Genomic DNA, 23,899 nt, shown 5'->3' with positions numbered 1-23,899 from the left:
TTTGCAAGGAAGAATGGGCAAGAATTTCAGTCTCTTGATGTGCAAAACTGATAGAGACATACCCCAAGCGACTTGCAGCTGTAATCACAGCAAAAGGTGGCTCTACAAAGTATTAACGCAAGGGGGCCAAATAATTTTGCACGCCCCACTTAAAGTTAAAAAAAGTTTCAAAAATCCAATAGATTTCATTCCACTTCACAAATTGTGTCCCACTTGTTGGCGATTCTTCACAAAAAATAAAATTTTTATATCTATGTTTGAAGCCCGAAATGTGGCAAAAGGTTGAAACGTTCAAGGGGGCCGAATACTTTCGCAAGGCACTGTATCTCCGGATGCAATGCCCATTCTCCTGGGTCTAGCATCTGCCGACTCAGATAATCCACCTGACAATTTTCCACCCCCGGGATGTAAATGGCCGACAGGCCAGAATGTGACCTCCTGAGCAGCGGCTGAGCTTCTTGTTCCCCCTTGGTGATTTATATACACCACAGCCGTGGCGTTGTCTGACTGTATCCTGCTCGGACACCCCAGAAGACACATCGACCATTTGTGGAGACACAGCCTGATCGCTCTCAATTCGAGCAGATTGATCGGCAACTTGGATTCTTCCGTCGACCAGAGGCCCCGAGCCAACTGAATCCACATCACTCCACCCCAGCCGGATAGACTGGCGTCCGTAGTGATCACTGTCCATTTCAGAGGAAGGAACGATTTTCTGGACTGAATCACTCAACCACATCAGGGAGTTCTTGACTGGCTGGCTTTGTTAAAGACTCGGGGGGGGCTGATGCCAAGCCAAAAGGAAGAGCCACAAACTGGTAGTGGGCTTCCCCTACTGCCAAACGCAGACATTTTTGATGCCGAAGACAAATGGGTATGTGCAGGTAGGCATCCTGGATGTCCAAGGACACCAGGAAGTCCCCTTGATGGAGTGCAACGACAACCTCAGCAAACTGATTCCATTCTGAACCTCTGCACCTTTACAAAGTGGTTGAGGGCTTTTAAGTCCAAGATTGGACGTAGCCCTTCCTTCTTGGGAACCACAAACAGATTTGAGTAGAACCCCTGGAAGCGTTCCGATTCTGGAACCGGTACAATTAACCCGATTCAGCAAGTCCCTTACTGCACCCAACAGGGCCTCACGGCGAATCGGGGACGCGGGTATGCTGGAGGGGAAGAATCTGTCGGCCAAGAGAGAAATGATCTTGTAGCCTGTGGAAATCAGATCGCAGACCCATTGGTTGGATAACCGGGAGGTCCACCAGGCTGCAAACTCCCAAAGACGATCCCCCACCCGATAAGTGGGTGGGGGCAAACCTTCATGCGGTAGATCTTTTGGTCACAGGCTTGCGGTTCAGGACGACGCTTCTGACCGTCCTGTCGGGCTGGTGGCGTTTTGCAGAAGCACCGGGCGGACAAAAAAGCCGCTTGTGAACGGAAAGAGGGCCCTTGCCTGCAGCAAGGCTCCTTGGCCTTCCTGGCCTGTGGGAGTAGTGTACTCTTATCACCAGTGGCATTTTTAATAATGACATCCAACGAGGCTTTAAAGAGCCGCTCGCCAAGGAAGGGGAGATCCGTCAGGGCTTTCTTGGATGCCTGGTCAGCAGACCAGCATTTCAGCCAAATTAGGCGCCTCAGCACCACAGCTGACACTGAAGACCTGGATAACAGATGGAAAGTATCCAGGGCCGCGTCAAAAACATACTTAAGGCTTTGCACTAGTTGGTCTGCTAGCTCCACGCAGACGGAGGAGGCGTTCCACTCTCCCAATTCGCGGTGCAAAAGTTTTGCCCACTCAGTGTCTGCGACACCAGTGTGGATGCCAGTACAGGTCGCACGGCCGACCCCACAACCGTAAATAAGGAACGGGCCACCTCCTCAGCCTTCCTATCCACAGGATCCTTGAATGCCCCTCAACCGGGATCGGTTACTCAATTTAACCTAGATACTGGGGGGGTCCACGACTGGAGGAGCCGACCACTTTTTGAGAAGGCTTTCCTCAAAGGGGGATCGAAAAGGTCCGTTGCGGGCGACCCCATTCCCTGTAGATGAATTTATCAAAATAAGTCAAATACGGGAACACCTTAGGTGAACGTGCTGGCTTGCGGAACCCAAAAGGGACCGGAACATCAGCAGAGGGATCCGCTGGCTCCTGGATCTTCAGGGTATCATGCACAGCTGTGATAAGTGCTCCAACAAGCGATTTGTCGCGCCCTGACCCGGAATCATCCTCACTGTCCGAATGGTCCTGGTCAGCCATGTCTGATAGGTTAGAGCAGGGGGTCACGCTTACGTGCACCTTTCCTTCCACGTGCCGCCTCTATATTAGCAACATAGGAGTCAAGGACCGCCGTCAGGGTGTCCATGTGCACCTCGCTAACCGCAGGTGACCAGGTTGCTATAGCCTGGATTTCAGGGGAAGAAACACCAGTTTCTGAAGCCATGCTGACCCTAGCCCGTCTGCCACCTGCAAGGGGACTTAGGACAGTGAAGGTCCCACCCTCCTGCCACCACGTGAGGGGGGGGGGGGAGGGTACTTAGCACTAGACTCCCCACCCTGGGGAGTTCTGTGAATGCCACTAGCAGTGTCTGTAGTCCCTAGGAGGTTCCCAGTTGGAGAGGAGAAAACTCAGCAGCAGCTGCTGCTTGTAAGAGCAGTGAAACGTTCTGCAAAGCTAGCTTCAGCATTCAGCAAGGAGCCATCCAGCTTCCGGTACACACAGTGGACACAGGAAACAGCAAGTGAGAGCACATGTAATGCTGCCACAAGAGGACTCCGGCGAAAAGAGCACTCAGGCTTCAAGAAAATGGCCACCAAAGAAACTAAATAGGAGATCCTAAAGAAGATGGCTGCAGAAGCTCACCAGGGGAATACACGCTTTCCCACAGCCAAGATGGCCGCCAGACAGTGCCATGCGGTGACAGAACAAACTAGAAATCTGCTGCCTGCCTACAGCCAGAACAACCCCCCACAAACACTTTTGGGACCCCCCCCCAGACCGGGACCAACGCCAGCTGCACATAGCCCCCCACAGGTGAGAAAACAGCACACCAACACCGTCCGCAGCGCATGCAGCCACCCCCCCTCAGAGGGGGGGGGGGGGGGAGAAGGTGGGGTGATAGGGACTTGGGAGAGAAGAGGGGAGGTGAGGTGGCCCCCAAATCGACCCCCTCGGGAATGCCCAGCTGCTCACACCACCGAGGCAGGGAGAGCCGTACTTACCAGTCCTGAAGAACTGGGAGACATTCCATCACAGACCTACTCCTGCGCAGTTACAGGGTAGCTGTTGGCCCGGTGTACTGTGATCCAGACAGCAGTAGCCCGGTCATATGTATACCCCAGAGCATTGAAGCTCACCGACCACCTCTGGAGCTGAGGCATGTCGTGGCCTGTCGAGCCTTAGCTGCGGCCTGCTCACGCTCGATGGCCAGACTGGGGAGACTACAAGGATATCATTAACCATCCTGTCACCCAGCCGGCAGTTGATTGAGAGATCCTGGGATCTCTCACCTTACGCAAAAAACATCAAACCTGCAGCAAAAACCATGGACCGAGAGGGCCCGCAGGGTTCCTAGGTCATTCTCCCTACTAGGTAAAATAAAAACGGGGGCTGCTGGGAGCTTTGAGTAGGGTTGATAGCACAGGGTCCATCCCCCTGGGGCAGGATTTAAAGTTCTGTGTATTGTGTAACAATTTTGCCTACTTCTCCTAATGGTAGGCTATACAACCCATTTAGTTAGAGAGGAGCTGTGTCGGTCAGTGAATATAAAGAGAAAGAAAGAAAGAAAGGAAATAAAAAAAAATAAAAAAAACAAAAAAACAAACACACACACACACACTAATTCTAAATAAAAACAGGTCATTAGAATGCAAAAATGTGTGGCATTATGGCCTCAACAGTGGGACATACACAAGATTTAGACTTACATCTCCCAAGTGCTTTCACAAAAAACCATCCTGCATGTAACCCGAATTATAATAATCCAATACTTGTTTGTAGGAAACATACTAAAGCACACCAAAAAACAACTTCTCATTTACAGTTTATTTTAAACCAGAAATGGAGGCACAAAGAACAAATAAACACACACAAATGCATACAAATAAATTAAACGCCAACCGAATTTCCATGTGCAATTTAAAACGGAATGGAAAAAATACTAAGCAGCTTGTGCTCATGTTTGATAGTAAGCAGGAATCCATATTCATCCATCTGCTGAGCTAGATACCTATTGCTGAATCTGCAAATTAGAAATCCAAGCATTTAAGATTTACTTTGCATTAGTCTGGAAAAGCTCAGGAGACACAAGTAACACTAGCTATTCCATGCTTTACTTATTGCATTTCAACTTCTGTGATATTTACAAAACCTGGTGCTGGAAACTACAGCTGTCCTAGTATAAGATTACATGGTCCAGGAACAAAAGAGTTACATAATGGGGTATTCCCTGCAAAGTTTCTCAAGTGGAAGGTCAAGGCTTAAAGATATGACAAGCTGTGGCACAAGTCACCGTTTGTGTACTATAGTTGAAGAATTATAAACAGCTAACCACAATATGCATAGTTACAGTTCTCAGACTGACCCGTCTGTAAAGAAAGGGAGAAAAAAAAAAAAAAAAAAAAAAAAAAGCAATTTGCCTTCTACTATCAAATAAAGAATTAATAAGGACCATATCATGAGTGATAACCAGAAAATGACTTTGTATAGGGATGATGTGTTTGTTTCAACAGGAAAGTCTCTACTACTAGATCATCGTATGAAGAGTCACACTCCTTAGAATCCAGTGGGAGTTAGAATATTCATGTCACGTGGTTTAAGGTTGTGGCCTCTGACAGTTTTCCTATCTCCAGTAACTAATGGTGGCAATTCAATTTTTGGTGGTTTTAGTGCAACAGGATCATCAGTTATTCTGTTAGCCTGGGCTCGCATCAGTTCCATTGGAGTTGGTTTCTGAGCACCTTTGTAAGACTGAACTGTGAAGCCACCTGCAGGAAAAAAAATAAAAATAAAAAAAAAGAACAATTGAAAAACATGGTAATGTATCTTAATCAGTTCCTTATGAAGAGGGAAGCTCAGCCAGCTTTATTAAACACTATAGCATTCAGCCAGAAAAATCCATAGCTGCAGATTGTTCCTTTTGGCAGACATGGCCAGAGAACATTAGGGAAGGCTTATCTGTACAATCCGACTTTACATAAACAGATCAGGAAATTTTATTGCCCATAGGTGCCTTAAATAAGAAGCAGGATATAAGAAAAATCTAACAAAAACACTGACCTATTGTGCTGCAGAAATCAGTATGATTCTACAGCTGTCCTTCACCAGCTCTAGGACAGAGAACTAAGCAATCAGATGACCGCAGATCGCTCTGCTCAGTGAAGACCAAGAACTGAGCGGAGGGCGGCGATTGTCACCAGCTCTCTGCCCCTCCATTGCTCACTGGAGCGCTGGGTTATGGAGAGGCTGGAGTGGCTAGCTCAGGCTTACAGTGGGTGCGTTGAGAGGCTGAGCCAGCTGCCGCTCAGCCATCTGGAGATCAATAAGTGCTCCACTCATTCCATACGCTACTGAAACAAAAACCGAAGTGATTACTCTATATCAATTAAAAAACAATCCTTTATATAACTCCAAACAATACAATCCATCCACGTGCAAGAACGCTCTCCTTTCTCCAAAATGTTAAGTGACAAAAGATACAATCCACATAATATATGTGTGGGTGTGTGCAATAAAATAAAATTATTATTTATATACATACACAAAAAAAAAAAAGTAAAAAAAAAAAAATCATATATACTGCTATATTGCATCCATTTGCTAAAATCATTTAAGTAAATTTTTTTCCCTCAATGTACACACAGTACCCTATATTGACAGAAAAACACAGAATTGTAGACATTTTTGCAGATTAAAAAAAAAACAAAAAACTGAAATATCACATGGTCCTAAGTATTCAGACCCTTTGCTGTGACTCAGGAGCTGTCCATTTCTTCTGATCATCTTTGAGATGGTTCTACACCTTCATTTGAGTCCAGCTGTGTTTGATTATACCGATTGGACTTGATTAGGAAAGCCACACACCTGTCTATACAAGACCTTACAGCTCACAGTGCATGTCAGAGCAAATGAGAATCATGAGGTCAAAAGGAACTGCCTGAAGAGCTCAGACAGAATTGTGGCAAGGCACAGATCTGGCCAAGGTTACAAAAAAAAAATAAAAATAAAAAAAAAACCCCCCACACATTTTTGCTGCACTTAAAGGGGTTGTAAAAGGTAAATGTTTTTTCACCTGTATTCTATGCATTAAGGTGAAAAAAACATCTGACAGTACCTGCGCCCCCAGCCCCCCCGTTTTACTTACCTCACCCCTCAAAAGTCCCACCCTCGGCCCCTGACGTCCTTTCCACCGCTCAGCCTGGCCGCTGATTGGCTGGAGTGGATGGAAAGCAGAGCAGCCATTGGCTCACACTGCTGTCAATCACATCCACTGACGCGGAGCGCCGGGGCAGCGTGATACAGCGAGCGGCTAAAGCCGCCGGGTGTATCACGGGAGCGCGCCCGCAGATGCTTCTCACCATGCGAGGGAGCTCGCATGAAGGCGAGAAGCACTTGCTGGAGGAAGCCGAGAGACCCCAGAATAGCAGGTTCGGGGCCACTCTGTGCAAAACGAGCTGCACAGTGGAGGCACGTATAACATGTTTGTTAAAATTTATATATTTATATATATATATATATATATATATATATATATATATATATATATATATATATATATATATATATATATATATATATATATATATATATATATATATATATTTTCATATAATCACTTTAACCCTTCCTAAAGCTGGCCGCCTGGCCAAACGAAACTATTGGGGGGGGGGGGGGGGGAGAGCCTTGGTGAGAGAGGTAAAGAAGAACCCAAAGATCACTGTGGCTGAGCTCCAGAGATGCAGTCGGGAGATGGGAAAAAGTTGTAGAAAGTCAACCATCACTGCAGCCCTCCACCAGTCAGGGCTTTATGGCAGAGTGGCCCGACGGAAGCCTCTCAGTGCAAGACACATGAAAGCCCGCATGGAGTTTGCTAACAAAAAAGAAAAACCTGAAGGACTCCAAGATGGTGAGAAATAAGATTCTTTGGTCTGATGAGACCAAGATAGAACTTTTTGGCCTTAATTCTAAGTGGTATGTGTGGAGAAAACCAGGCACTGCTCATCACCTGTCCAATACAGTCCCAAAAGTGAAGCATGGTGGTGGCAGCATCATGCTGTGGGGGTGTTTTTTCAGCTGCAGGGACCGGACTGGTTAGGGATATCCTGGACAAAAACCTTCTCCAGAGTGCTCAGGACCTCAGACTGGGACAAAGGTTTACCTTCCAATAAGACAATGACCCTAAGCACACAGCTAAAATAACGAGAAGTGGCTTCACAACAACTCTGACTGTTCTTGAATGGCCCAGCCAGAGCCCCGACTTAAACCCAATTGCTGTTGATGTGGTGGCCCTGGAGTTTTTTTGAAAACCTGAGGGCTAGCCCAACTGCCTTCAGCTCTTTCCAATTGGACAGCCTTTTTAGTTCAAAGTCTTCCCAGGTGCCCTGTGCTAGAAGGGACCCCAGATGTGCCCCCCAGCCCTTGCCACTTGCGTCTGTGGTTACTACCTGAGAAACTGGAAAAAGCCAGACATCCCTGCAACGGGTTTGTTTCCTTCCTCCACCACCAGAGAGATATTTTTACATGCAGAGGAACGTGTACTAAAAAGAGTCTAGATCCATCTGACTGTGGTCCCACCCCCTCAGTACAAATGTCTGCAGGGGACAAAAGTGTAGTCCTTCCCACTGCACTGCTGGGTGGGTAGAGGTTAGAAGACCCAGCATTGACATTCGAGACCTTTTGTAAACCTGTTGGTTGCACTGGAGAGAGGCTACTGCTTTGTGCAGTTTCCAAATTTTCTCAGTCGGGAGAAAAACTTTCAACAGCATTGTGTCCAACAGGTATCCTGGGTAAGCAAAAACGCTGTGAAGGAATCAGGCTGGACTTTTCAAAGTTCTGCAGCCAACCCAGGCTTGTTAGGACCCTCTTTGTTAGATTGAGATCTTGACTAGTGGTTCTGGGGATACTGAAAACAGGAGAAGGTTGTCCAGATATGCTATAACTGACACTTCCTGAAGTCGCAGGAAAGCCATGGCCTCTACTAAGATCTTGGTATATATGCAGGGCAAGGGGGATAGCCCGAAAAGGCAGTGCTTGAAATTGTAGATGCACCATTACACCGCCCAGGTCTATTGCTAATCGGAGAGGTTTCTGCAATAGGGACGTGTAAATACGCGTCCCTGAGGTCTAGAGAAACCATAAAACAATTGTGTGGTAGCAGGGCTCTGACCGTGAAGATTGAATCTCTTGTAGGTAATCGACCTGTTTAGGGGTTTTAAATTCAGAATCAACCTGATTTTGAGTTTTTTTTACCACAAATATGTGAGAATAGAAACCGCTCACTTTCCTCCCCCTTGGTACTCTGCGAACTACCTTCTGATTTTATAGTTCCCTTAGGGCCTCTAAAAGCCTCGCCGTGTAATTAGGTAGGTGCGTGACAAGGAATCTTTGCAGGGAAGGTCTTGTGAACTCCAGGAGGTACCCCCTTCTTATGACCCGCAGGATGAACCAGTTGGGGGAGATGGTCTCCCACTGCGGAAGGCCCCCAGTCTTCCTCCCACCATACCTGAGGAGTCATTGATCTTTACGGAAATATCCCCCCCCCCCCCCCGTCTCTGCCCTTGCCTCTTTGGCCAAGTTTATTTTTGTTCTTCCGGCTTTGGAGCCTCCCTACGCTTTTGTGGACGAAACCCATTTTGTTTGTGCTGGGGCTTTTCCTTTGAGTGGGAAGGACTCCTTTTTGTCTGCCGTGCAGTCCAAGACTGAAGCTAACCCAGGACCAAAGAGATCACCACCTGTCAAAAGGTATCCCACACAACTTGACCTTAGAGGCACTGTCACCAGGCCAAGTCTTCAGCCAGAGGGCTCTTCTGGCAGAGTTGGCCAGGGCCGCTGATCTGGCCGACATGCGGATTCAGCCGAGGTGTATGCGATTCCTCGCAGAATCATGGGGAAAGAAGATAGAATAGTCTCCTTGTCCATACCTGCTTCAATATGCTCTTGAATCTGGGAGAGCCAATGTTCTAAGTTGCAGGCTACAACTGTAACAGACATTTCTGGCTTTAAATTACCTATTGTTGAGTCCCACTTTTTTTAAGCAGTGAGTCTATCCTCTTGGCCATGACATCCAACAAGGCTCCCCATATCCTTAAAAGCCAGGTGTGCGTGTGTGTGTGTGTGCGCGCGCGCGTCTAGAGACCTGTAAAAAAAGGCGGCGTCCAATTTGGGACTTTTGTTCCGAATTGACGCTGGATCCTCCGAAAATGGGAACCTTCTCTTTAAGGATCTCTTTTGTTCCCAAGCCCTTGTACATTAGGTCATGGAGTGTCAGGGGCTTCTTATCCTCCTGTATACTGAGGGTTGTGTAAATTGCCCCTAGGAGGTCCTCTACGGCATCTGAGGACAGTTTATATCTACATTCTTTCCTGGATTCCCCATCATTGTCCTCTCCCTCCTGGGAGTCAGAGGTGCCACTGTCTCGCTGCCTTTGCTCCACTTGGGAATGGCCTGAAACTTCCTCTGCCATAACTGTAGTAGCAGATCTGGTGGGTGCAGAGCCCCTGAGCCTGTGGCGGGGTTGAATCCTGTGGAGTGGGATGCTGAAACTTTTCAAAAAAGGTTTTAAAAGATGAAGGTGGACAAGAGCTCCTTTACAGAGGCTGCCAATCCAGAGACTTATTCAGATTCCCTTTCCCTAACCAGGGAGTCTATGCAGATAGCAACGCAGCCATTGGCTCCCGCTGCTGGGGGGGGGCGGGGCGGGGAGTGAGACAGGGCCAAGTCTGGCATTCTGTGTCTATAGACGCAAATACTGGAGCACACCCGGAAGTTAACCCCCAGGGAAAGCGCTTCTCCCAGGTGGTTTTTACCGATGCAAGGAGGACACGTGAGAGCCGCCAGGGGACCCCAGAAGAGGATGACAGGGGCCACACTGCAAAATGAACTGCACAGTGGAGGCAAGTATGACTTTTTTTTTATATAAAAAAAAACCCTTTAATATCGGAATAGAGACAATTCCCTATATTATTGGGAAAGCTGAATCTTTGCATCACTGCACATTCCAAAACTTCACATCCAAATTACCAGTTACATGTTAACTTACAGGCACAATGCACACTGTTAAAAGCAAGGTCAGGTTGGGGGAGGAAGGTAGGGACCTGGCGGGGGAATGGCAATACTTTGAGGTCAATAGGGGAACGGCAGCAGCGGGGGCGGTGTGGGAGGCGTTCAAGTTACATGCCCGTGCTATTTTGATCAGCCGGATCAATAGACTGAAGAGGGCATCCAAGGGGGCCATGCGACAGGCGACGGTACAGTTGGAATCGACGACTAGCACTTTTATGTCTACTCCCACACATGCCAATGCCTCGGCACTTAAACTGCAAACGCGAGTGGTGGAGCAATTACATTACGAGCAGGCTCGGCGTAAACATTTTTTTTCGAAACAGCGCATTTTCGAACAAGGCAAGCGGGCTGGAAAGTTATTAGCATACCTTGCTCACCAAGATGCCAGGCCGCCGGTGGTTTTCGTTACTAGACCGGAATAATGCCCTGATATCTGACCCGATGTTTCGGCAATACTATGCAGACCTATACACGTCCAGAGTGGCGGCCTCGGCACAGGAGACCCGGGCGTTCCTGCAGACCATCCCATTTGCATATCTGTCTTCGGCCCAGACCACGGAGTTGGAGCTCCCCTTTACTAAGGAGGAGGTGGAGGCAGCGGTTTTATCTTTGGCTGCTTCTAAGGCCCCTGGGCAGGACGGACTACCGTTAGATTTTTACGTGACGTATCTAGAGGTGCTAGCCCCTGAACTTCTCTGAATCTAGGTCCTTCCCCGATACTCTCCGACAGGCGACGATAGTGGTTATCCCAAAACCGGGTAAGGATCCCCTCCTTCCTGACTCGTCCACCTGGAGCAGGGAAATCGGTCTGTACACTAAAATAATGGCCAAAATTTTGGCATCCCGACTGAACCCGCATATTCTTTCCCTGATACATCCAGACCAAACCGGGTTTATGCCAGGCAAGAACACGGCCATGAACGTCCGTAGATTACACATGAATCTTCAGGCACTTCACGAGGGGATGGGTGCCCGGGACGTGGTGGCGTTGGATGCGGACAAGGCATTTGATTCTGTGGAATGGGAGTATTTGTGGGAATGCCTCAGGCGCTTTGGGATTGGCCCTAACTTTATTAAACAGGTTAAGGTGCTGTATTCCTCCCCGGAGGCCAGGGTGGCGGTGAATGGCAACTGTCGGAACCCTTGCTCCTGGGACGGGGGACTAGACAGGGCTGCCCACTATCCCCTCTCCTGTACGCCTTGGCGGTGGAGCCGCTCGCGGCCTCCCTCCGAACCAATGCTACTGTCCAGGGACTCCAGTCAGGCCCCATCTCCGAGAAGGTGAGCTTGTATGCGGACGACATGCTCCTCTATCTGGCGGACGAGGGGCCGTCCCTGCGGGCTGCTCTACAGACTATAGAGGAGTTTGGGGTTCCCTCAGGCCTTCGGGTCAATTGGTCGAAATCCCAGATATTGCCCATAGATATGTCCCCTCCCACCCGTGACGCAGCCTCACTACCACTTCGTCGAGTGTCCTCCATTCAATACTTGGGTGTCCAGATTACCAGGGAGCCCCTAGATTATGTGACACATAACATTCTACCCCTGATCCCATACCTCAAAGCCAAAACTCAATCATGGGCCAGACTCCCCTTGGGAGTAATAGGAAGGATCAATTTGATAAAAATGATTTTTACCCAAATTGTTGTATAAAATGTGGCATTCGCCCACTCTTATACCCCTCAAGATCTTTAAAACACTAGACACTATCCTCAATACCTTTGTTTGGGGATCAGGCCGCCATAAACTGGCCTGAAACACTCAAGAACGGGCGGCGCTCCCTGAGATACGCTCGTACTATATCGCAGCCCAGCTATCCCATTTCCACCACCTGCATAAGTCAGATGGCCCTCGGTATCAAACGCTGACCTGCGGAAAGTCTCACGGCCCTGCACATGCCCCCCTTCAGGTTTTGATTCGAGGACGGGAGAGGGGCGGGAGGAGGAGGGGTGGTAACCCCCTACTGGACCAACACAGGCGTATATGGGATATTGCTCAGGGGATGGTTGGGGCCGATAGGGTACACTCCCACACTCCACTGTGGCACAATCCCCAACTGGGGGAGCTTAGATCGCTACCGGGAGTAAATCTGTGGGCTTCTAGGGGAGTGGTGTACCTATATCAGGTTGTCACCCCGATGGGAGTCCGCAGTTTCCATGCGTTACAGGTGGAATTTGGAATACCCTCACACATGGCTTTTCGCTATGTACAGCTCTCGCATGCCCTCCGGGCCCAATTCATGGACGGGTTCCCCAGCGCCCAAGAGCTGCCCCTGGTGGGTGTTATAGTGGGGGAGGATCCCGCCAAGCTAATCTCTACCATATATACTCTCCTTAGAACTCGCACGGTGACCGGGATTGCAGAGGTAGCTAAGCATAGATGGGAAGAGGAGGTAGGCCCACTGGACACTGAAGAATGGGAGGATATTCTCACCAATGTTGGGCTGGCTTCCCCTAGGTTTTCGGATCGGCTGACCCAACTCTATAGACACAAGGCATACCTCACGCCGATAAGACTGAGCAAATATAGGACCCGGGGTGCCCACGCTGTGGGGGAACACCCGTGTACATTCTATCACTTAATATGGGCATGCCCGGACGTTCAGGCCTATTGGTTACGCATCATTCAGTTCTTACATGATCACATGGGTTCTCCTTTACAGGTTGACCCCAAAATCTGTCTACTCGGTCTTCTGACCGATGCCCGGAACACTCGCTGTCATACCATCTTTCTTCACGAGACCCTGTTTAGTGCTAGGAAACTGATCGCAAGGCTGTGGCTACGTACAGCGCCTCTCACGATTAGAGCATGGATAGCCGAGGTGAATTTATCGCTGCCTCTGAAGAAGGTTATTTACGCACATAGGGATTGCCCCAACAAGTATAACAGGATATGGGACAGGTGGCTCGCTAGACCGGACACCTGTGCGGAGTCAACTTAAAGCAATACATTTAGTGACCTGATGGTGGTTATGGTTTGGAAAATATCTATTGCCCGCAGTCTCAGTTCACTGGGGAAGCAGTCCGGTGGGTGGCGGGGATGGAGGAGTGGTGTGGAGGTACTGATAGTATTGTTTTGGCCTAAATCGATTCAGAGTGTGGCCTCCCGGGCGGTCTTGTACGAAGTATGACCAACGAAGCCATAATGTATGTATGTACACTGTATAACATATGTGAATGTGATTTTATTGCCTTGTTACCCTCTGTACATTCTTTGCTGTATGCCCTGTTGCTCTAGTCCACCAATAAACTTGTTGTTCTTTAAAAAAATAAAAATAAAAAAAAAGCAAGGTCAGGACAAGATGGATAGAGACAGGCTACCATGGGTATTGCATCAGACATATTGCGTTATGCAGAAGCAATCGTTTTTATATAGTAGTTCAGTTTTCAACAGGGTATGTAATTTCCAAAAGCAATTGAAAAGAGTAATTTGCAACATATCTAAGAAAATTAGGGCTGCAACTAACGATTTTCATAAACTAAAATTAGCCCTTTAAAGTACAAAAAAAAAAAAAAAAAAAAAAAGCAGATAATCACTACTGGGAGGGGGTTCATTTTTTTACTGTAGAACAGTGAAAGTAATATTTACAGTAGTGATATTTTTGTACTATAAAGGGCTCATTTTAGTTTTAACCCCATTATGTTACTGGCCGATTAATTTGAGCCCTAAAGAAAATACAGATACAAAAAAAAAAAAGAAGAGGACACACACCAAAACGCACCCCTGGATAACAGTTTACCTTGCATAGTAGAATTTGTGTCTGGATTTCATTCTTACCTGGATCTGTGGTTGACTTTTGCACTGTTCGGGGGGCAAACATGCTCCATTTGTCAGTGTCTGTGCCCTGAAGCTCCCCAGCTGGAAGGGAGGCAGTGGAACCTTGACTAAACCACGATCTGTGGACAAACAATTTTATGAAAAAACAATATTTTAAACACCCACATTTAATATTGATACTTCCATGCCAGTGGGAACTACTAAGTTTAAAGAATTGTGAACGCTATTATTTTAGCACTAACAGTTGGTTACGGATACTTCCTTTCTGGAAGAAACTGAAATTTCTTGTTAAAGCGACCATAGCATCATACATTCCTTCATGTTTAAGTACACGCAGGTTCAGTAATGTGCCTCCATTTCAATTCATCTATGGCCAGTTTAAACACTTAGGTATGCATCATCTCCCATAGTTATTACGCTTCATCTGCATTTCTCCTTAAAAAGAGAAAGCCATCTTTGTTCAAAAATTACCTAAAAAGCCTGATACACACTAATAATCGTTAAACTGACAGCTCCGGTCAGAGCCGCTGTACCAACAGACGTTAGTACAGTGATCTCCCCCCGCTAAGCTGTTGTGTTCTGACAGGGGGACGCTCCCCTTGCTAGAACACTCAGATCAGCGCTCTCAGCCATTGGTTCACTGAGCGATTTTCTTTATGCAGTCTTCCAAAGTTAATGTATAGTCCACTTTAAGGCTATGTTCACATCTATGCAGGTTGCAGTTGATGCGGTTTTCCGATGCATTTTTCACATGCTTTTTTTTGGGATGCGTTAACGTTGCTAACAGCAAGTGTCTGTTATGAAGGAAAACACCAAAAAACACATGTACAAGACTCATTTGTCAAGTGAGAGGTTTGCGTTACCTGCGCATTTGCTTTGGTGAAGAGCTTGGAGTGCTACAAGGTGTGGACTGAGTAGATGAGCTTTGCCTGTCTTCACTTGATTCTCCAGTTTGCATCTTTAGCTTCTGTCAGGGTGAAGAAAAATAAATAATAAATCTACCAATTACATCTGAGATTAAAGAATGCACAATAAGTCCAGCATGTTAACTATATGTAATTGGAGGCCAGTTAAACCATTGATTCCTGTATGGCAATGTTTTGAGACCACTTAAACAGCTTCATATAAATAACAAAAAGGCAACCCGAGACCTGATTCAGCATTTCTATTAAAATAGAAGACAGTAAACATGTGAAGGGCATGAAGTGAAAGGCATATACAAGACTTTAAACATATGGCCAATCCTCAATTTACACACAGCTTTTTAAAAGCATCTGTTTAGATCAATCCACAAAGAACCTGAAAACCCTGGCTCTATAGCCAACAGCTGGACAAGATTCCTGCTTTTTTATGCATTGCCAATGCAGATCTATTCTTGTAAGGTGGGGTTGGGGGGGGGGGGGGGGGAGGGAAAACACACACCACACCCATTTTGAGCATCACTGTACCAAATGTAATACTTTTATCACAATACACTCCTTTACCATGCTTTGTACCATACTTACAGTCCATGACAATGAATGGTGCAGCAAAAAAAATGGGCATCATTTATACAGATCTGTTTTCTGTTTCCACCCTAATTAGGGGGTAAAGGCTTAAATGGAATAAAACCATAATCTCTAGGTCATGCAAGACCTTTCTGTAAGGGCAAGGGAATACACCTTTTACCCTAGCAAACTGATAGTCAGTCCTCTAGTCTTCAGCCAAATGGGGGGGGGGCTCAATAATAAGGACAGCTAGCCTAGCAAATGGCTCTAAGCAATGAAGTAGGTAGACTAAAGCAGACCATACATGGATATAAACTCTGCTAGTTCAGCATATAGCCTGCAGCAATGATCATTGTATTCTGATGGCAGGTAAGTCACTCCCCCCCCCCAATCAGAATACAATAACTCAGCAGGAGTGATGCCCCCATCCACACATTCGAGGAGGAATCAAAATCTTTCAACCCGATGGTTGAAGGAAAAAAAAAAAAAAATAAAAAAAAAAGTATAATGAAAAATTGACAGTTACTTACCCCGGTAACTGCTTTTCTAGGATATCTTCCAGGAAGGCACACCTGAGAGATGACTGTCCAGCTAACAAGAAACACAAGCAACACCTGGAGGTTAAAAGGCACCTCCCTTCCCCTGCGCAGTTCTACTAAAGTAATAGACTATCCATGCCAGAGAGAAACTCTTCCCGTAGTACTTACGTCAAACCAGGGGAGGGAAGTAGGTCTGCCGTCCTGGAAGATATCCTAGAAAAGCAGTTACCGGTAAGTAACCGTCAATTTTCTCTAGTCATCTTCCAGGACGGCACACCTGAGAGGACGGACGAGAAGTTCAAGGCCTACCTTAGGGTGGGACCACCGCCTGTAACACCTTCCGAACATCAGATCCTGAGGAGATAGTTCCACTCTATAGTGCTTTAAGAAGGTGTCCTGCTTCGCCGGCAGATCTGTTCTATTGAGGCTCCTGCTTTCTCCGCCTAAGAGGCTGCCAAAGACCTGGTTGAATGGGCTTTAAGGTTTACTGGTACTGGTTAAGCCATACCTATGGTCTACCTAATCCACCTAGCCACTGTATCTAGAAGCCTGTCCTCCCTTTCTCAGACCACTAAATAGAACTAAAAAAAGTGTAGTTGATTTTCCTTCACTCTCCCTAAGCAAGTCAGCAAACACCTTCTGACATCTAAAAACGTATTTTTCCTCTCCCTTGTTCTTTGGGTTCTTACAAAAAAGGAGGGCAAAATGATCTCCCGAGACCTATGAAACTGTGATGTGACCTTGGGAAGAAAAAGTGCGTCTTGCCTCAGCACCACTATCTTCCAATATTAACAGAAAGGGCTCTTTACTTGACAAGGCCTGAAGGTCACTTACCCTTCTGGCTGTTGTGATGGCCAGTTAAAAGGTTAACTTAAGTGTCAAAAATTTTATGGAGATCTCCTGAGCTGGATCAAAAGGCGCTTTTTGGCAATGCCTCCAGGACCAGCGTTTGATTCCATGGAGGGAATCTCTTAACCATTATGGGGGTTAACCTTTCCCTAGCTACTAGAAATCTCCTAATCAGGGGCTCCTGCTTGAGCCTCTGGTCCAAGAATACAGATAGGACAGCTATCTGTACCTTCAGGGTGTTTGTGGCAATTCCCTTGTCCACCCCTGCTTGTAGAAATTCTAGTATCACAGGTCTAGATACGTCTCTATCCCAACACCAGTGAGAAAAGGTATTCCAAACCTTTGAATAAATCTTCCTAGTGACTGGTTTCCGACTACTCAGGAGGGTCTCAATCACCCTGCTGGAGCATCCTTTGCCTCCGAGACTCTCCCTCTCAAGAGCCACGCTGTCAAATTTATCGGAGCGGGGTGAACAACTGGCCCCTGCAGAAGGAGATCCTACCTGGTTGGGAGAGGAAAAGGAGGAGCAACCGACCATTTTCTCAGAGTAGCAAACTATGGGCCACCAAAGGGCTATCAGAAACGGTTTGCACCTTGAGTAGGCTAGTCTTTGTAGCACCCGAGGAATCAAAGCTAGTGGAGGGAAGGCATATACTAGGTGACAATCCCAGGTCTGCGCTAGAGCATCCATTCCCTCTGATCCTCCCTCTCTGGCTCCACCTTCCTGTTCCCTCTGTGGGCGAAAAGGTCCATCTCGGGAAACCCAAACCTGTGACCTATCTGAAGGAATACGTTATGGTTTAGTTCCCACTCCCCCAGTGGATGTGTTGACAGCTCAGGAAATCTGCCACCACATTGGCAGTCCTTTATGTGGACCCCCCGATATGGACTGAAGGACCTGTTCGGCCCAGCTCTTTGGGGAGATGCGTCAGGGTAAAATTGAGAGAGAGGGGAGAGAAGTTCCAGACAATATCCATCTGTCAGAATCTGTAGGATATAGGGGCTGAGATCTTTCTCCGGTGAGGGACAAATCGAGAAAGTCTCCCCCCTACCCTGACGCTAGTGTCACTTTGCCTGTTTGTTGGTGTCCTTGGGTCCAGAAGAGCAGGCCACCCTTCTGTCCACACTTTCCCTTCCCCCACCTTTTATTGGTGTCCTTCTTGGCCCTGGTTAGGAGGGGCATGGGAAAAAATAAAAAAACCTACGTTCTGCCTTTCTCTCTTGGCTTTAACTGGGAACTTCTTTCCTTTTTCTGCAGATCGTGACAGAACCTGATCCAGTCCAGGACCAAAAAGCTGGGAACCTTCAAAAAGGTAACCCGCAGAGTCGTGACCTGGACATATGGTCTCCTTGCCATGATTACCTTGCAGAGTTCAGGAGGACCGCTGACTTAGCCGTGGTCCTAACCACTTCCACATCAGCTAAATACACTACAGCCCTGTTTATTACTTAGAGAGTCCATAACCTCCTTGGAAATATTTCCTCTAGAGACATGGCCAGAGAGCCTCTTAGGCAGGCATTAACATTTCTAGCTATGCAGGTAGACGCCAAAGCAGGTGCCAAGGCTGCCGCATTGGCATCCCATGCTCTGCACAGAAGCATTTTGGCCCTTCTATCCATTAGGTCTTTAATACTACCCGAATCCTCAAAGGACAGATAATTTTTTTTTTTTTTTAGAGACCTGGGAAAGGACTACATTTAACTTGGGGGGGGGGTCTTGAAAAACGTCTCTTCCTTCCCAAATGGAAACCACCTCTTCCAGGTTAAGTTTAAGGACCTTCCTCTCCAGCTCGTTCCACTCCCTCAGAATTACTTTAAGGGTCTGATGCACTGAGAATATCCTGGACTGATTTGGGCCTTTTAACCTCATATTTTGATTGCGTTTGTCAGGTGGACCAGTCATCTCTCAGGTGTGCCGTCCTGGAAGAGGACTAGAGAAAAAATTATTAATGCACAGGCTGCCTAAAGACCTGTACACACGATCAGAATATCGTACAAAAAAAAAAAAAAAAAAAAAAGAAGATTATATACCACTTTTGAACAGATCGTACAATAACCCGATTAGTACACAGCTGTCAAAAATTTTCCAAAAAAGGGACAAAAACGTACGATACCAGATTGTGCGATTTTTGTTTAATCAGTACAGTTTTCATCCGAAAATACAATAAAAAAAAACATTACGTCACTTCCGAATTTTTATTCCGTCACACCAGAGATTTTGTACTTTAACCTATTAGTTTGATATGGAGACTAGCAAAAAAATAAAAATAAATTTGGGGGGGGGGGGGGGGGGGTTGGAAGAGACAAAAATCCATCCTATAATCTCATCATGTGTACTAGGCTTAAGAACGCCACATTAATATCTTTTAAGAACATTACGTAAACTGTGGGCTACAAACCAATTGCACAAAGTAACCAAGTTACTCATGGAAACAGTTACATAAGTTGGCAAATGTTTGCAAAATTTGAGTCCAAAAATTAAATGTAGGTTTACCGAGTTTTAGAAATCAAAATCTCCCACTATTAAAATAGCTACTGGTATATTTACCAGCTCAAGATCTATGTGCATGTTAAGGCAAGTTATCCATACACTGCCCTTCTCATGGCTAGCATGGAGATTACATCTATTAGGCATTAATCCGGGAGCCCCAGAATTTTACCCACTAACTTTTGTCCAGTTCCTATACTTTATATCTTATTCACTTGGGCGATCAGCCGTGTCTTCAAGGATACAGTGGCCCCACCAGTATAGTGAAAGCAGGCCGTCATCCACTGACAGTTTGTATCTGCCAAGATGTAAACTTTTCTACACCATGTATCCATAGTCATACAGAAGAGAATACAGTGCTTGCGTGCATTAGGCTTAGTCCCTTAATACACATCTATATGCCCAAAATGTTTCATCCAAACATTAAACTTCTCAAATATATTGCTATGTTAGTCCAAATTATAAAAGATGGTGCACAAAAGTATGAATAGGTGTACTATACAAGACACAAATGTACTCTATCCACACTTTTCTTATAAACCCCAAACAATCATGCATGTACAGTACAATAAAAGGCAGAATACATTTGAAGAGGTGATGGAAGGAGAACAGCAAGCAAAGCCCACATTTACTTCACAGCAGCACTACAGGTAAATACCAGAGAGCAAGATGTGCAATCCAGGTAGCAGCATGGAAGGTAGTACAAGGGACAGAAGGGGGGCAAGGCACAAATCTTACATGCAGAGCCTCCGCCACGCGATGGTATTTGGACTCTTCAGTTGTGAGACCCTTGTGTGGAGTATAGCCAGCATCCCTGAGACCAGCCTGCTGTTCGAAACGTTGAATGCTCTCTTGTGAATGTTCTGAAATGGAAGACATTTGCACACACAGCTTTCAAGCGAGTGCCACAGCTAGACTGACCGGAGCCATACTCCTCCATTCCCATCCAGTCATTGCAAATTACACACACAGACATTGTGGATACAATGGAAATTAACACTCAAATGCTGCTTAAACACAGGTGTGTTCATATGTTAATTTACATCTCCAGGTTTGGGGTTATTTTGTAATGCACTTCCTTACAGAAGACGCTTCTGCATATTAAGATTAGGGTGGGGGGAGAGAAGGAAAAAAAATAAGATTTTACAGATGCATATGCAGATTCATTAATGTCCCCTACACCATTGCTTTCACTGGCGAGGAACGCTACTCAGAACAGGGCATAGAGCCAAACATGGACAATCAGACGATAGTCTTCATTCTATAAGTCAGGTGAAGAGGTCTGGTGCCGTGTCACAGCATTCTGTCAATCAAAAAACTAAAATGGCACTTAAAATTGTGCCGTTATTTTTATAAACAAAATCTAGCATGTTGGATCACGCATTTTTGATTGCAGCATGAAAAAGGAGAAAAAAAACAAACAAAAGCGCATGTTGCAGCTGGCACGCTAATTACCACCAAGAATTTTTGCTCGGTTTTCAAACTTGTCTATGACCAGCCTAAACCATTGGTTGTAAAATAAAAAATAAAAATATTTCTTATATAAAAGTATCAGGAAGACTTGTCTACATTGGCAAAAACAAAAATGACCTGGAGCTTCATTAGACGCACTGGAAACTCTCAAATAAGTGACAGGGCTACTTTGTAAACGGTGGTTATTTTATGCGGTGATCTTCGAGGGAAAAAAAAAATAAAAAATCGGCTTCTTAAGGATCAGGGCTTTACAGAAAGGCATTTAAGTATAACGCAATCTTTAGTCTAAAGGTTGTGTCAAGCCAAATACTTTATATTTTGGCTAGAGTGAAAAAAAAATATATTGAATTACATTGGATTTTTACTATCTGGGGCTCCATTAGACATCCCCTCTCCCTGTTCTGTTTTACCAAAGAAAACAAGGCAAAAGCCACAAGTTCCATTCACTTCCGGTGTGGGAAAAAAAATGGTCAGCAGGACAGGAAGGGAAGATGAACCTCTAAGAGGCCCAAATAGCAGTTAAAGCTCTATGCCTTCTTTACCCTTTTGAAAACGAACTCATGACGCTTCCTCCAGCTAACAGAAAGCTTGTACAAAAGTATTACCAAGAAAACTGGGAGGATGTGCAGGAGCCTAGCAATGCACCTGTAATCCACTGATCGTAGGGTGCAGTGCTCTACTGCAGTAGTTCTCAACCTTAGTCCTCAAATAACCCAAACAGGCCATGCTTGCAGGATTTCCTTCATCTCACATGGGTGCTTTAAATCAGAGTCAATAGCTTGGTATTTTGGACAGCCATTTTATCTAAGAGAAATTCCCAAAACATGGCCTGTTGGGGGTACTTGAGGACTGAGGTTGAGAGCCGCAGCACTACAAAAAAAAAAAAAAAAAAATAAATAAAAAAAATAAAAAAAAACACACCCCTGCAAAAATATTTCAGAAAGGTGAAACATGGCCTTCAAAAGTATTTTATATAAAATTAAGCAATACAATTGTTTTGATGAATCAATTTTTTTTAACCTTTAAAAACATTAGCTTCAGGGCGCTGTATCAGGGAGAGAATTTAGATCAGTTTACTTTATAAAAGAAAATTAAGCCAATTTAAGCTGCCCATTCATTAGTCCGTTTCTTTCAACTAGCGCCCCACAAACTGACCTGATTCTCTCTTCCCCTTGAGGTTCTCAGAAATATTCTAGCAGAAAAATTATGATTTTTTTCATGCAAAGGGTCTTTAAGAGGTTAAGGTTATGTCTGTAAACTGCAAACCACATAAATCCCCATGTAATAAAGATTAACAATGTGAGGCATGTCCAGACGAGGTGGCAACCATGGCTTCCTCCATAGCAACAATGGACATAGCCATCCTAAAATGGCGAATGTGTAATTGGTACCAGAACTGAATGATTCTCCACCACACGATCGCTCAGTTCTCAGGCTTAGAGCCAGAGGGGGACAGCTGCAACAGCAGACCAATGCTGCAGCTTTGAGGCGAGTAAAGATATTTGTTTTATTGAATACCCCAATTGTCTCCTGTAAACTTGCTAGTTACTCGACATCTGTCCAGGACTGCTTAGAAACCTCTGCAGACTATCCAGATGTGTACTTGACACTCAGCACAATAGATATGTATCTGGGCATGCTACAGACATTGGGACAGGTGATGACCATCATCAACAGCTCTGAGCTGGCTACAAAGCTGTTCTCATGGCATATCCACAGCTGGGCAAAGCCCCATATCTGTACTACTTTTATTGATAATGAAAAGCATGAAATAGCATAAAAAAAAGTTAAAGGGGTTGGTAAAGGTTCGTTTTTTATTTTCTACATAGGTTCCTCTAAGCTAGTGCATTGTTGGTTCACTTACCTTTTCCTTCGATTTCCCTTCTAAATGTTTTTTTTCATTTGTCTGAATATCTCACTTCCTGTTTCTCCTCAGTAAACATCTCACCATCATCCAAGCTGGTGGTTAGTCAGCCAGAACAGCTTACTGAGGAGGAACAGGAAGTGAGAAATTCAGACAAAGAAAAACAACATTTATAAGGGAAATCGAAGGAAAGGGTAAGTGAACCAACAATGTACTAGCTTAAAGGAACCCATTTAGAAAAAAAAAAAAAAAAAACGAACCTTTACAACCCCTTTAAATAGCTATGCTATTTAACACACGGTAACTGCTATTGCCTGCATCCATGGCCAATCACTCACATACAACTGCTGCTTGAGAGATTACATGCAAGTGGGCTTGATTAGTTGCAAGAGTTGGCAGCATCCCATTGTTTTCAATGGGGCCGCCTACATGCAGCTTATTGCAGGAAGTCTCCCTGGGGTTCTCACAACTAATGGGCAGTACAGTGGCTAAGTGGTTAACACTTTGCCTGCCAGCACTAGGGTTGACTGTTCGAATGGCAACCGGGACACTACCCTGCCTGGAATTTACATGTTCTCCCTGTGCCTACATGGGTTTCCTCTGGTACTCCGGTTTCCCACAACACTCCAAAGACATGCTGGTAGGATAATTGGCTCCTTTATAAATATGAGTTAGAGACCTTAGATTGTAAGCTCCTTGAGGGCAGGGACTGATGTGAATGTACAATATATGGAAAAGCACTGCATTATACAAGTGCCTGCAAAAAGTAAAAATAATCATAGGCAATCTGTGGAATTTAGGTACAGTAACTCAGTTTAAAGGGTTTACATAAAAGTAGGAGGCTAATGGAGTAAAGAGCCATTAAAAAAAAAAAAAAAAAAAAAAAAAAAAAAAAAAAAACAGCAGCTATTCTAGCCCCAAAAAGCCTCAACAGCTCTGCAAACAAAACTGAGCCAAACTGTTTACTCAGCACATCCCAGATAATGTTATCAGAATAAAAAGGCAAACATCTGCAAGTGGCTGGAATGCATTACAAAAGTAAATACATTACATATGCCAAAGCAAAAAAAATAAAAATAAAAAAAATAACATTGGCATAAAAATAGTGCAAAATAAAAAATTTATGAAATGTGATGTTTGCC

The 23,899-nt window shown here is 45.4% G+C and overlaps 1 protein-coding gene across 3 annotated transcripts in view; it reads right to left on the bottom strand.

Moving 5' to 3' along the window:
* Window positions 1–4,031: 4,031 nt before the first annotated feature.
* Window positions 4,032–23,899, bottom strand: part of KIAA1191 (KIAA1191 ortholog) — a 32,034-nt gene continuing 12,166 nt past the window's right edge. For all 3 annotated transcript variants that reach the window (XM_077472594.1, XM_077472596.1, XM_077472595.1), the window contains 4 exons: window positions 20,159–20,283; window positions 14,921–15,024; window positions 14,058–14,176; window positions 4,032–4,987 (listed from right to left, as the gene is read on the bottom strand). In XM_077472594.1, the coding sequence (XP_077328720.1) occupies window positions 4,776–4,987; window positions 14,058–14,176; window positions 14,921–15,024; window positions 20,159–20,283 (560 nt within the window). In that variant the 3' untranslated portion in view covers window positions 4,032–4,775. The remainder of the gene's footprint in view (window positions 4,988–14,057; window positions 14,177–14,920; window positions 15,025–20,158; window positions 20,284–23,899) is intronic.

This window comes from Lithobates pipiens, unplaced genomic scaffold, assembly GCF_037356315.1.
Source record: "Lithobates pipiens isolate NorthernLeopardFrog02 unplaced genomic scaffold, aLitPip1_a1.2 Scaffold_8, whole genome shotgun sequence".
NCBI classification, from domain to species: Eukaryota; Metazoa; Chordata; class Amphibia; order Anura; family Ranidae; genus Lithobates; species Lithobates pipiens.
The sequence above is the reverse complement of the archived record's forward strand: the minus strand, read 5'-3'. Positions and strand labels throughout refer to the sequence as shown.